Genomic DNA, 14,319 nt, shown 5'->3' with positions numbered 1-14,319 from the left:
TGAGCTATGGTCCCTCTCCCCATTTGAATCACACATGTGCAGAAATCAGTACTGGTCATTGGATTATGCTCTTCCTACACAGCCAGAGGCAGCATGCTTCTGAACCCCAGTTGCTGGAAGCCACAGGAGGAGAGGATGCTCTTGTGCTCAGGTCCTGCCAGTGGCCCGTCTAGTCCAGCATCCTGGTCTCACAGCGGCCAGCCAGATGCCTCTGGGAAGCCCGCAAGCAGGACCTGAGCGCAAGAGCACTCTCCCCCCTCCTGCAGTTTCCAGGAACCGGTAGTCAGAATCATGCTGCCTCCAACTGTGTAGACCGAGCATAGCCATTGTGGCTAGTAGCCTTTGGTACTGTTATCCTCCATGACTTTGTCTAATCCTCCTTTAAACCCATCCAAGTTGGTGGTCGTCACTGCCTCTTCTAGGAGCAAGTTCCATAGCTTACCTATGCATGGTGTGAAAAAGTACTTTTTTATCTGTTCTGAATCTTCCAGCATTCAGCTTCATTGGATGTGCACGAGTTCTAGTAATACAAGTGAGGGAGAAAAACTTTTCTCTATCCACTATCCATGCCTTGCATAATTTTATAAAATTCTATCATGTCAGGTCTTACCTTTTCTCTAAACTAAAAAGCCTCAAATGCTGCAACCTTTCCTCATAGGGGAGTCACTCCATCCCCTTGATCATCTTGGTTGCCCTGTTGTGAACCTTTTCCAACTGTACAATATAATTTTTGAGGTGAGGTGACCAGAACTGTACACAATATTCCAAATTTGGTCACACCATAGATTGGTACAATGGCAGTATGGCATCAGCAAGTTTTTTCTCAATATCTCTCCTAGGGATCCCTAGCATGGAATTTGCCTTTTTCACAGCTGCTGTGCGCTGGGTCGGCATCTTCATCAAGCTATCCATTACGACCCCAAGGTCTTATTCCTGTTCAGTCACTGCCAGTTCAGACCCTGTGAGCATATATGTGAAATTAAGATGTTTTGCCCTGACGTGCATCATTTTACACCTGCTCACATTTATTTGCTATTTTACCACCATTTTTTCAGTTTGGAGAGATCCTTTTGGAGATCTGCACAATCTCTATTTGTTTCAACAACCCTGAACCATTTAGTGTCATTGCAAACTTGGCCACCTCACTGCTGACCCCTAACTCTGGATCATTTATGAACAAGTTAAAAAGCACAGGTCTCAATACTGATCCTTTGGGGACTCCACTTTCTACATCCCTGCATTAGGAGAACTGTCCATTTATTTCTACTCTCTGCTTTCTGCTGCTTAAATGGTTCCTGATCCATAAGAGGAACTCTCTTCTTATTCCATGACTGCTAAGCTTCCTGAGGTCTTTGATCAGGTACCTTGTTAAAAGCTTTTTGAACTTCCAAGTACACTATGTCAACCGGATTGCCTCTATCTATATGCTGGTTGACACTCTCAAAGAACTCGAAAAGGCTGATGAGATAAGACTTACCCTTGCAGAAACTATGCTGGCTCTGCTTCAGCAAGGCTTGTTCTTCTATACGCTTTGTTATTTTATCTTTAATAATACTTTCTACCAGTTTTCCCAGGACAGACATTAAGCTAACTGGCCTGCAATTTCTGGGATCCCCCATGGATCCCTTTTTAAAGATTGGTGTTACATTGGCCACTTTCCAGTCCTCAGGTATGGAGGCAGATCTGAGGGACAAGTTGCATATTTTTGTTGGAAAATCAGCTATCTCACATTTGTGTTCTTTGAGAATTCTCGGGTGGATGCCCTCTGGACCTAGAGATTGGTCAGTTTTATATTGTCAGTTAAGCCTAGGATTTCATCTCTGCCTCAGTTCCTCAGCCTTCATAAGAACATAAGAAGAGCCTGCTGGATCAGTCCAGTGGCCCATCTAGTCCAGCATCCTGTTCTCACAGTGGCCAACCAGGTGCCTGGGGGAAGCCCGCAAGCAGGACCCGAGTGCAAGAACACTCTCCCCTCCTGAGGCTTCCGGCAACTGGTTTTCAGAAGCATGCTGCCTCTGACTAGGGTGGCAGAGCACAGCCATCATGGCTAGTAGCCATTGATAGCCCTGTCCTCCATGAATTTGTCTAATCTTCTTTTAAAGCCATCCAAGCTGGTGGCCATTACTGCATCTTGTGGGAGCAAATTCCATAGTTTAACTATGCGCTGAGTAAAGAAGTCCTTCCTTTTGTCTGTCCTGAATCTTCCAACATTCAGCTTCTTTGAATGTCCACGAGTTCTAGTATTATGAGAGAGGGAGAAGAACTTTTCTCTATCCACTTTCTCAATGCCATGCATAATTTTATACACTTCTATCATGTCTCCTCTGACCCGCCTTTTCTCTAAACTAAAAAGCCCCAAATGCTGCAACCTTTCCTCGTAAGGGAGTCGCTCCATCCCCTTGATCATTCTGGTTGCCCTCTTCTGAACCTTTTCCAACTCTATAATATCCTTTTTGAGATGAGGCGACCAGAACTGTACACAGTATTCCAAATGTGGCCACACCATAGATTTATACAACGGCATTATGATATCGGCTGTTTTATTTTCAATACCTTTCCTAATTATTGCTAGCATGGAATTTGCCTTTTTCACAGCTGCCGCACACTGGGTCGACATTTTCATCGTGCTGTCCACTACAACCCCGAGGTCTCTCTCCTGGTCGGTCACCGCCAGTTCAGACCCCATGAGCGTATATGTGAAATTAAGATTTTTTGCTCCAATATGCATAATTTTACACTTGTTTATATTGAATTGCATTTGCCATTTTTCCGCCCATTCACTCAGTTTGGAGAGATCTTTTTGGAGCTCTTCGCAATCCCTTTTTGTTTTAACAACCCTGAACAATTTAGTGTCGTCAGCAAACTTGGCCACTTCACTGCTCACTCCTAATTCTAGGTCATTAATGAACAAGTTGAAAAGTACAGGTCCCAATACCGATCCTTGAGGGACTCCACTTTCTACAGCCCTCCATTGGGAGAACTGTCCGTTTATTCCTACTCTCTGCTTTCTGCTTCTTAACCAATTCCTTATCCACAAGAGGACCTCTCCTCTTATTCCATGACTGCTAAGCTTCCTCAGAAGCCTTTGGTGAGGTACCTTGTCAAACGCTTTTTGAAAGTCTAAGTACACTATGTCCACTGGATCACCGCTATCTATATGCTTGTTGACACTCTCAAAGAATTCTAATAGGTTACTGAGACAGGACTTTCCCTTGCAGAAGCCATGCTGGCTCTGCTTCAGCAAGGCTTGTTCTTCTATGTGCTTAGTTAATCTAGCTTTAATAATACTTTCTACCAGTTTTCCAGGGACAGAAGTTAAGCTAACTGGCCTGTAATTTCCGGGATCCCCTCTGGATCCCTTTTTGAAGATTGGCGTTACATTTGCCACTTTCCAGTCCTCAGGCACGGAGGAGGACCCAAGGGACAAGTTACATATTTTAGTTAGCAGATCAGCAATTTCACCTTTGAGTTTTTTGAGAACTCTCGGGTGGATGCCATCCGGGCCCGGTGATTTGTCAGTTTTTATATTGTCCATTAAGCTTAGAACTTCCTCTCTCGTTACCACTATTTGTCTCAGTTCCTCAGAATCCCTTCCTGCAAATGTTAGTTCAGGTTCAGGGATCTGCCCTATATCTTCCACTGTGAAGACAGATGCAAAGAATTCATTTAGCTTCTCTGCAATCTCCTTATCGTTCTTTAGTACACCTTTGACTCCCTTATCATCTAAGGGTCCAATTGTCTCCCTAGATGGTCTCCTGCTTTGAATGTATTTATATAATTTTTTGTTGTTGGTTTTTATGTTCTTAGCAATGTGCTCCTCAAATTCTTTTTTAGCATCCCTTATTGTCTTCTTGCATTTCTTTTGCCAGAGTTTGTGTTCTTTTTTATTTTCTTCATTCGGACAAGACTTCCATTTTCTGAAGGAAGACTTTTTGCCTCTAAGAGCTTCCTTGACTTTGCTCGTTAACCATGCTGGCATCTTCTTGGCCCTGGCGGTACCTTTTCTGATCTGCGGTATGCACTCCAGTTGAGCTTCTAATATAGTGTTTTTAAACAACTTCCAAGCATTTTCGAGTGATGTGACCCTCTGGACTTTGTTTTTCAGCTTTCTTTTTACCAATCCCCTCATTTTTGTGAAGTTTCCTCTTTTGAAGTCAAATGTGACCGTGTTGGATTTTCTTGGCAATTGGCCAGTTACATGTATGTTTAATTTAATAGCACTGTGGTCACTGCTCCCAATCGGTTCAACAACACTTACATCTCGCACCAGGTCCCGGTCCCCACTGAGAATTAAGTCCAGGGTTGCCGTCCCTCTGGTCGGTTCCATGACCAACTGGTCTAGGGAATAGTCATTTAGAATATCTAGAAACTTTGCTTCTTTGTCATGACTGGAACACATATGCGGCCAGTCTATGTCCGGGTAGTTGAAGTCACCCATTACTAAACCTCCCCCCTGGGATAAAGACCAAACAAATGATGAAATATTAAAAGGGGTAGGCCTAGAAGTAGGCATTGTGAGAGCAGGGGCACAGCATATAAATTCAGAAGAGCAAAATTACCACAGGCCTAACCACAAGTGCCAAAGACACTTGAAGAGAGACACTGCTTACAAGTGCCTGTACGCTAATGCTAGGAGCCTCCGAACCAAGATGGGAGAACTGGAGTGCTTGGTCTTAGAGGAGAGCATTGATATAGTGAGCATAACGGAGACCTGGTGGAATGGAGAAAACCAGTGGGATACGGTTATCCCTGGATATAAACTATATCGGAAGGACAGGGAAGGACGTATTGGTGGCGGAGTCGCTCTATACGTGAAAGAAGGCATTGAATCCAGCAAGCTGGAAACCCCAAAAGAGGCAGACTCCTCCACAGAATCGTTGTGGGTGGTGATACCGTGCCCCAGGAGGGACTTAATACTGGGAACGATCTATCGTCCCCCTGATCAAAATGCTCAGGGAGACCTTGAGATGAGATATGAAATTGAGGAAGCATCCAAACTATTAATTTTACATTTATTTAAAATTCGAGGGAGAAATATCAATAATTTAAGATATGCAGACGATACCATACTACTAGCAGAAACCAGTAATGATTTGAAACGAATGCTGATGAAAGTTAAAGAGGAAAGCACAAAAGCAGGACTACAGCTGAACGTCAAGAAGACTAAAGTAATGACAACAGAAGATTTATGTAACTTTACAGTTGACAATGAGGACATTGAACTTGTCAAGGATTATCAATACCTTGGCACAGGCATTAACCAAAATGGAGACAATAGTCAAGAAATCAGAAGAAGGCTAGGACTGGGTAGGGCAGCTGTGAGAGAACTAGAAAAGGTCCTCAAATGCAAATATGTATCACTGAACACCAAAGTCTGGATAATTCAGACCATGGTATTCCCCATCTCTATGTATGAATGTGAAAGTTGGACAGTGACAAAAAAGCAGATAAGAGAAAAATGAACTCATTTGAAATGTGTTGGAGGGGAGCTTTCCACATACCATGGACTGCGAAAAAGACCAATAATTGGGTGTTAGAACAAATTAAACCAGAACTGTCACTAGAAGCTAAAATGATGAAACTGAGGTTATCATACTTTGGACACATCATGAGAAGACATGATTCACTAGAAAAGACAATAATGCTGGGAAAACCAGAAGGGAGTAGAAAAAGTGGAAGGCTAAACAAGAGATGGAATGATTCCATAAAGGAAGCCACAGACCTGAACTTACAATATCTGAACAGGGTGGTTCATGACAGATGCTCTGGGAGGTCGCTGATTCATAGGGTCACCATAAGTAGTAATTGACTTGAAGGCACATAACAACAAATTAAATTTATATCCTGCCCTTGCTCCCAGAAGGAGCTAAAATTCATTTCGCTTCTCTGCAATCTCCTTATCCTGCTTTAGTACTCCTTTGACTCTCTTGTTATCCAAGGGTCCAGCCACTTCCCTAGACAGTTTCCTCCTTTGGATGTATTTAAAGGATTTTGTTGTTGGTTTTAATGTTTTTAACAATGTGCCCCTCAAATTCTTATTTTTTAAATTGTCTTGTTGCATTTCTTTTGCCAGAGTTTATGTTCCTTTTTATTTTCCTCATTTGGATAAGACTTCCATCTTTTTGAAGGAAGACTTCTTGACTTTAATGGCTTCTTTGCCTCTGCTCATTAACCACGCTGGCATCCTCTTGGCCATGGTGGTATCTTTCCTGATCTGCGATATACACTCCAATTGAGCTTCTATTTTTGTGTTTTTAAACAACTCCCAACTTTGCTGTCCAACTACTTTTTTACCAATCCCCTCATTTTGGGGAAGCTTCCTCTTTTGAAGTCGAATGTGACTGTGCTGGATTTTCTTGGCAATTGGCCATTTATATGTATGCTTAATTTAATAGCACTATGATCCAGGCAGGCAAATCACCCCGTGGTCTGCATGCCCATCACACACCCCACTATCTATGTTCCTAATGATCAAATCACCCACTACCAGGTTCCTTAGACTCCTCATAGAAATATCCTCGGCATTAGAGGATATCTGCTTGTCCCCCAAGGAATGGGTCCCTTCTAAGGCAGCATTTCCCTCTTCCTCAGATAGAAGCTGTCCTTCTCCAAAGTCCTCTTTCTCCATGATAGCAGGGGAGCAATCATCCTCGGAGTGGGGCACAGCTATCATGTCCCCAAAGGCCTCATCCACAAACCTCTCTGCCTCTCTGAGCTTCTCCAGGTCAGCCACTTTGGCTTCAAGAAAACAAACTTGTTCCCAGGCAGCCAAACCCCGTAACTTCTGTCCAACAGGCAGATAGTAATATATTGTCAGGTAGTGCAAAACACTGGAAAGCCCCCACACCCCTGCTGGTTTCTTACCTGCATAACTGTTTTTGTAGTTTATTATAGAGTTAATTTATTGAAAGCTAAGGTTCTGTTTAGCTCAAGGGACAGACGGGCAGAGTGGGAAGCCCTGGCCTCCTCACCCTGCTGCCAAATCCACTTTGCTGCTTAACTGGCTGGACGCTTTGTCAGCTGTGCGACTGCTCAGTCTGCTGTCCAAAGCACTAAGCTTGATGGACCAATGGACGGACTCAGTATAAGGCGCATTCTTACAATCCTATACACTAGAATTTGGTTTGGGGTAGTAAAATGTTCCCCAAACTGTTTGGTTTAAGTTGAAGGTTATGTTACAGAACTGGGCTGCGGGTCTCCACCAATAAATGGCTTCAGCAAGATGAAGGGCTGATTTGGGTTGTCATAAAAGGGCAGCAAATGGTTAGTTGTTGTTGTTATATAATGGGCTCCTACTGGAAGGAAGGGCCGGATATAAATCTAATAAATAAATAATAATATATTATATTATATATTATTATATATTATTATTATATTATATTATTATATATAATTATTTATTGTTAATTAAATTTCTTTATTAATTGCATTTCTATCCTGCCCTTCCTATTGTATTGTATTTTTAATACCAGGCAGGGGCAGTGACATTTGTGGGATTTTCTGCCTCAGTGCAAAAATAACTTGACCAGCTTTTCATAGTACTGGGCACCTTGACTTTTCAAAGGGAGATGCCAATTGATGCTCTGTCTGAGGCAACAAAATGTCTTCAGCCTGCCCTTTCTGTAAAAAGTGTATTTTCATCAAGAGTGGCTTTCTGTTTAGAGGAAAGGTGAGTAAGAAGCGACATATAGAAGTGTATCAAATTACACAGGGTGTGGAGAAAGTGGATAGAGAAAAACTCTCATAACACTACAACTTGACACTATCCGGTGAAGCTGGATGTTGGAGGATTCAGGACAAACAAAAGGAAGTACTTCTTCACACCGTGCATAGTTCAGCTGTGGAGTTCGCTCCCACAAGAGGCAGTGATGGCCACCAATTTGGATGGCTTTAAAAGAGAATTGGACAAATTCATGGAGAATAAGGCTCAATGGCTACTAACTCTGATGGCTTTTGTACCTCATGGTTGTATGCTTCTGAATACCAGCAGAAACACAAGCAGAGGATTGCCTGGGGGGAGAGAAGATTATAAGCGGGGTGGGGGTGGGCAGAGAATATTTGACTGAAGCCACAGAAGCTGAACAGCAAGTATTTTAATGAATGCAACAATGAGACTGGTGTCACCGTTATTATTTTATTTATCACTTGTGCTTCACCATAAGATCCTAAGGTGGGTCACAGCAGTGTTTGTGCCACAAGCTTCCTTGAGACTCTGAAAATTTGTTGCACACTAAACTTGTTAGCCTATGGATGCCTCCAGACTGCTGGTATTTTGAGGGATTCAAGCATGTAACTGGAAAAATCCAAGTGGATTAAAGCACATTGTTGCCCTCGCACAACAAATCCTCTTTACAAAAATTACTCTTTGTGATTTAGAAAGTGACAGGGAATGCATTGAAAAGTGTGGAATAAATGAATGGTTAATGGGAAGAGGTGTAGACACCCCACAAGCAAATCTGGATGAATGCTTATTGTTGTATAACCTCTCCACAGAGAAATGGGAACAAATGCTCAATAAAGACCAGATATAAACGTATGGATAAGGTTTGTGCAAAGAAATCAGCATGAATGCTCAATAAATAAGTTGTCTGGAGGAGCCCTTTTAAGTGATCAGATTCCTCAGTTTTGCTACAACAGTTGTCAAGAGTCGGTTTAGAACCAGAACACACACACGTACGCACGTGAGCAAGAGTGAGAGAGAGTGAGAGTGTGTGTGTGTCCTATGTAGGGCTGCTCTGGGCCAAACTATACATGATGATAGTTTACATACATGATGATACATACATGATGAAACTATACATGATGATAGCTGGGTTAATCTCTTACAGGAAAAATATTGTGGCAACTTAAGAAAGTTTTATGGCATAATAAGCTGTTGTGGACTCCAGTCCAATTTATCAAATGTCAGAAGTGTTATCCTGCATTGCAGGATAATGCTTCAAATATCTGATGAAGTGGACTGTGTGTGTGTGTGTGTGTGTGTGTGTGTCTGTGTCTGTGTCTGTGTCTGTGTCTGTGTCTGTGTCTGTGTCTGTGTCTGTGTCTGTGTGTGTCAGGTCTAGGGAACCTTTGGTCCTCCAGATGTTGATGAACATCAGCCCCAGCAAAAAGGTAGTTTAGCAACACTTGGAGGGTCACAGTTACCCACAAAAAACAGTTCATGATAACACAGATATTTTAGAATTGGTAAGCCAATTGACACATGTAGTGTGGTTTTTAAAAAATCTGTTGTACCAATTCATTCCATAAGTGCTGGCATTGAACCTCTTTGCTGAACTGTCACTCGGCAGTTTCACAAAATTCCCTCTTCTGTGCAACTTTTAAAGGCGTAGGAGGCCTGTCTTCTTTTTTGCCCAGCCAGTGGTGAACTACCAGTGATGCAAATTGGAGCATCTTACTAGAGCAAGGAATGGGGTACTTGTGCCCCTCCTGAGATAATGCCAAACTACAGCTCCCATCATCCTTGATCATTGGCTGAGGCTGATAAGAGTTTATTTATTATTTTATTTATATCCTGCCCTTCCTCCCAGTAGGAACCCAGGGCGGCAAACGAAAACACTAAAAACTTTAAAACATCATAAAAACAAACTTTAAAACACATTGAAACAAAGCATCTTTTAAAACATTTTTTTAAAAGCTTTCAAAACATCTTCTAAGATTAAAACATTTTTAAAAAGAAAGGTTAAGAACATATTAAAAAGCAATTCCAACACAGACTGGGATAAGTCTCAACTTAAAAGTCTTGTGAAAGAGGAACGTCTTCAATAGGTGCTGAAAAGATAACAGAGGTGGCGCCTGTCTAATATTTAAGAGTTGTAGTCCAACCCCATTTGGAGGGCCACAGGTTTCTTCTCCCTGCCCTAGAGTGAACGGTACTTGAGTGGCACCTTCCACCTAGTCTGGCTATTGATTCTACCCAGGAGGAGAGATAAAGCCTTCCTGTTCAGGCTGGTCCTTTGCCTGGGGAGTGAGAGATGATTTGCCCTCTATGTCTTACGTGTTGGCTTCCTATTGCTCACCTGTGAGAAAAAGACTTAACAGGGCAGCCGATCTGGAATTATTGGAATGAATGGATGCTGCAGACTCGATTGGGAGGTCTGTAGCTCAGAGAAAGCTCACAGCAGTGCCAGTATTCATATCCAGTTGCATTGGACAGTCCTTCTATGGAAAGAGGAGCCACAACAGCATGCCAATTTAGTACACATTGGGGGGTGGATGGGGGAAAGAATGTCGCACTGAAAGCACACAGTTTACAGGCAGGAGCTATTCTGCATTGAAAACCATCCACGGTCTATTCCATGGAAACCTCCACTCTGAGCATGGAATGAATTATGCAACTCATGAACATCTGCATATAGCCAGTTTGCCTACATAATTTATTTGGCTTTTCGGATTAACATTTTCAAAGAACTGGAAAGTTTTTGGCAGGGACAGGCGTATCAGAGAGCAAGGAGACGAGAGGTCATGGCAGATGGGAAAGGGATGAAAAAGAGTCTACTTCCCACCATCCTGGGATTGCTTTTGGCTTTGGTATGTGTCCCCCAACCCCGGTTTGTCAAACTGCACCACACCACAGCCAAGAGTTTCCAAGCTTTTCCCTGAGGTTTAGCAACTTGCTTTTTTTCATGAAAGAGGTGCCTAACTCTGTGGGGGGTATGTAGTTCTCTGCACAGAAAGGCAAGGATTTGCCTAGTTATGTGGGAGAGCACGACCATCCTGCTGACCACTGGACAGGAAAAGCAGGCTCTTCTTGAGACTGATCTCTTCTGTTTGGCATGAAGGGTTCTGTTTGTTGGTCAGCTGGGAGATGGGAGTGGCCTTCTGACAAAGAAAGCTCAGTTTGAGAGGTACAGTGCTGGAAGCAAGCAAGGATTCTACAAAAGGGGCTAGTTGGGTGGAGTGTAGGATAGGCGCTAAGTGATAGGCGCTAAGTGATGGGGCAGTGGGTTTTCGGATGATAGAGAACAGAGGTAATTGGACATGTGGCGCATAACCAGGACTGTGCATTCTTCACACTTTTAAAAGATAAATCCAAATTCTGTTACAGAAAGGGATTGGGGGGGGGACCATAGGGTGGGCAGTGAGTACATGCCTTGCAGGCAGAGGATCATTCAGTTCCTGGCATCTCCAAGTAGAGCTGGAAAAGATCCCTGTCTGGAACCCTGGAGAGCTGCTGCCAAACGATTACTGAGCGGCATTGACCAGTGGCCTGGCTCAGAATAAGGCACCTTCCTAAATCCTGCAGCCTGAACCAGTTATACAAATTTGCATGCATTTGTGTGTTTAACTATAATCGCTGCTTCTGCTAGAAATGGGGAATAAGCAAGGAACTATGCATAAAACCTAAAATTGTACCATTTGACCGCTACAACTCTCCCCCACTAGTTTTTTTAAATTTCCACCGGACTGCACATGTTCAAACTCATCTTCCTTAAGGATAGGTAACTTAAAGAATTATATATGTTTTCAGGTGGGATTAAAAGAAATTGAATAATAATCACTACAGTAACAGTAACGACAATGATAATAAATTAGCCAGAAACTTGCCGGCTTACTAAATTACTTGATTGCACAGTGTGGGTGTAATTCGGGGTATAGGGTAAGTGCAGCCTAGGCCTGAGAGGGATAGGGAAAATGTGCCTTATTGAAATAGGAGAGGGGCAAAACAAAGATTAGGGCTTCAATCCTACGCACACTTTCTAGGAAGTAAGTCTCATGGTACTCAGCGGGACTTACCTCTGAGTAAGCGTGCCTAGGATTGTGCTGTAGGAGACTTGGCACCCCATTGCTGAGATGGGCTGGGTCAGCACAAGAAGCACACCAGTCAAGCTTTATGATGAGAGACGCAGGCTGAGGATGCAGAGGCGTTCCTGGCCCAGACAGTGATCACACATTATAGGAAGCTCATTTGTGGGCTACCATTTTTAACAGCGGCATGCTGGGTAACACCTGAGCAGCAGCTGGGAGCAGAGGGAGCTGCCTTCGACCAAATCAGACTCTTCGTCTCTAGCTCCGTATTGCCAGCATCCAGGGATGGGGAGCCTGTGGCCTTCCAGCATGGCCAATCGGCAGCGCTGATGGGAGCTGTAGTCCAGCAACATCTGGAAGGCCAATTTCCCTATTGCTGGTCTACCCCGATTGGCAGTGGCTCATCAGGGTTACAGACAGGGGACATTACTCGACCTACCCGGAGATGCTTGAGATTGAACCTGGCACCTTCTGCATGCAAAACAGATGCTCTTCCACTGAGCTATGGTTCTTTCCCAATTACATCGTCCCCATGTAGATGGAAGCATCCTGAACGGAGGAGCTTGCGGCAAGGAAATGACGGGGTGGAATATCAGGCAGGAGGGTGAGTGGGGGGACGACAAGAATCACCGCAGGAAGAAGTAGAGGCAAGTAGACAGAGGGTGGGGCTCTGTGGAATGGCACTGCGCAAGGTGTGAATTGCTTCCCATGAAACATCCCAACGCGGTTAACAATAAAAACATTGTGGAAACATCAGCAATGAAAACTTGCATGCATATACAACAATTTCACTACAGATATGGACTGGGATAAGATTCTCCACTTAAAAGGCTTGGTGGAAAAAGGAAGGTCTTCAGAGGCGCCGGAAAGTGCTTGTCTGCTATGTGAGGGGAAGGAGTCCCAAAGGGCAGGTGCTGCCACGTTAAAGGCCCGATTCTGAGAGAACAGCCCTCCTGATGAGGTAGTACTTGCAGGAGGCCCTCTCCTGCAGAGCACAGGGATCAGATGGGAATGCATGCTTTTGCTCTCCCAAATGAACTGTGCCCCTCCCCAAATCATACACCACGGTGACCCAGAGAGAGATGAATTTCAGTGATATATTTCAGTTGTTTGTGCAGCGCTGTGTTGGGAGCTTAGCCTTATACTGAGTCGAATCATTGGTTCATCTCGCTCAGTATTGTCCACACTGACCGGCAGTGGCTCTCCAGAGTTTCAGACAGGAGTCTCTCCCAGCTCTGTCTGGAGATGCCAGGATTGAACTTGGGACCTTTTCCATGCCAGGCAGCAGATGCCCAGTCACTGTGCTGCTGCCCTCCCCCATGATTTCATAGTGTTGAATAGTGTGAATACGTTAGGTGCATCGTGTTGAAACACTATGGTTTCATAGTACTGAAAAAAGAACTGCTTAGTTTTGTCACCTACTTGGCATCACAGCTGTGATACTAACCTAGCAAGCATGGCTGTTAATTGCATTTAAATTTTGCAGAAGTGTCCTAGCAACAGAGAGAGGGCTATGCATTCACTAAGGGCAAAAGGTCTTTCTAGGAGGTGATTGCAGGGAGACTTATCTTGCCCCCTCCATCTTCCTGTTTTTGCATGTCCCACCTCTGCTCAGAAATTCCTCCTCAGGGATTTTCTTAGGGGCAGAGAGGTCGTGGATTGTCTCTTTCCTCTACTCTCCAGCACGAAGCTGCTACTGACTGTGGAGTTGATTGCCTGCTTTAATGATCTTCGCTCAGATGCATTAATAAACCTAACAACACAAGACACTCTGGTTGGAGAGGAGAAGCAGCTAAGGACCGTCAAGGTGACTTTGCTGGAGGGGAAACAGAATGGAAAGAAGCAGATCCTCAGCTTATAACTTTTACTCTCTCTCTCACCACTCCACTCTCCTGCCTTTCTCTGTTTCCACACTGACACTGTTTGTATCTTTTTACCCTTTTGCTTCTCGATCTCCCCAGGAACCTCTTGAACATGGATACTTTCTCCAAGTCTGATCCTGGTAAGTGTGCCAAGCTGGCAAACATGGCGGGGGGGATTTACTGTCCTTCAGTGGTGGCTGGTGGCTCCATGTCAGTGGGGCAGTGGAATCTGCTCTGGGTTTTAGTCCAAACTTTCAAGGAACTGTCCAAGGTGCTGAAGCACTCATACCCTGAAAATATTCCACTGCCCCACTGACATGGAGCCACCAGCTGCTACTGCTGTCCTTTGCAGGAGATGATGGATATAGTTGAACAGCCAAGAGAAGATTTGCCAAGCAGATTGGCTGCTATAATACCATCTGTTTTGCCACCTAGCCAGCATTCAGGAACACGAAAGTCTTCTGGTCCAGCTCAAACCACCACTGTAAGGCATTAAAAAGGAGTTTACATATCAAGCCAGTCAGTCATTCTTTATTGTTTCAACCATAGGGCACAACAGAAATCAAAAAGTAGAAATGACAGTAATCAAAAATGAAAATATTTGCAATAGCAAATAAACAAATAAACAAAATTATACTTTTTTATCATACTATGAGAAACTAGAAAAACGGCTTGTACTTTAGAAATGCAGCTGAGACTAGCCAGCTTT

At 43.7% G+C, this 14,319-nt stretch overlaps 1 protein-coding gene across 1 annotated transcript in view; it reads left to right on the top strand.

The window, feature by feature from the left end:
- CPNE9 (copine family member 9) overlaps nt 1–14,319 on the top strand; it is a 76,010-nt gene that overhangs the window by 7,195 nt on the left and 54,496 nt on the right. The window contains exon 2 of the mRNA XM_061622096.1: nt 13,710–13,750. Coding sequence (XP_061478080.1) covers nt 13,723–13,750 — 28 coding nt within the window. The 5' untranslated portion in view covers nt 13,710–13,722. The remainder of the gene's footprint in view (nt 1–13,709; nt 13,751–14,319) is intronic.

The sequence above is a fragment of the Rhineura floridana genome, chromosome 3 (assembly GCF_030035675.1).
Source record: "Rhineura floridana isolate rRhiFlo1 chromosome 3, rRhiFlo1.hap2, whole genome shotgun sequence".
In the NCBI taxonomy this organism is placed as follows: Eukaryota; Metazoa; Chordata; class Lepidosauria; order Squamata; family Rhineuridae; genus Rhineura; species Rhineura floridana.
This window is presented reverse-complemented; position numbering and strand designations above follow the sequence as displayed.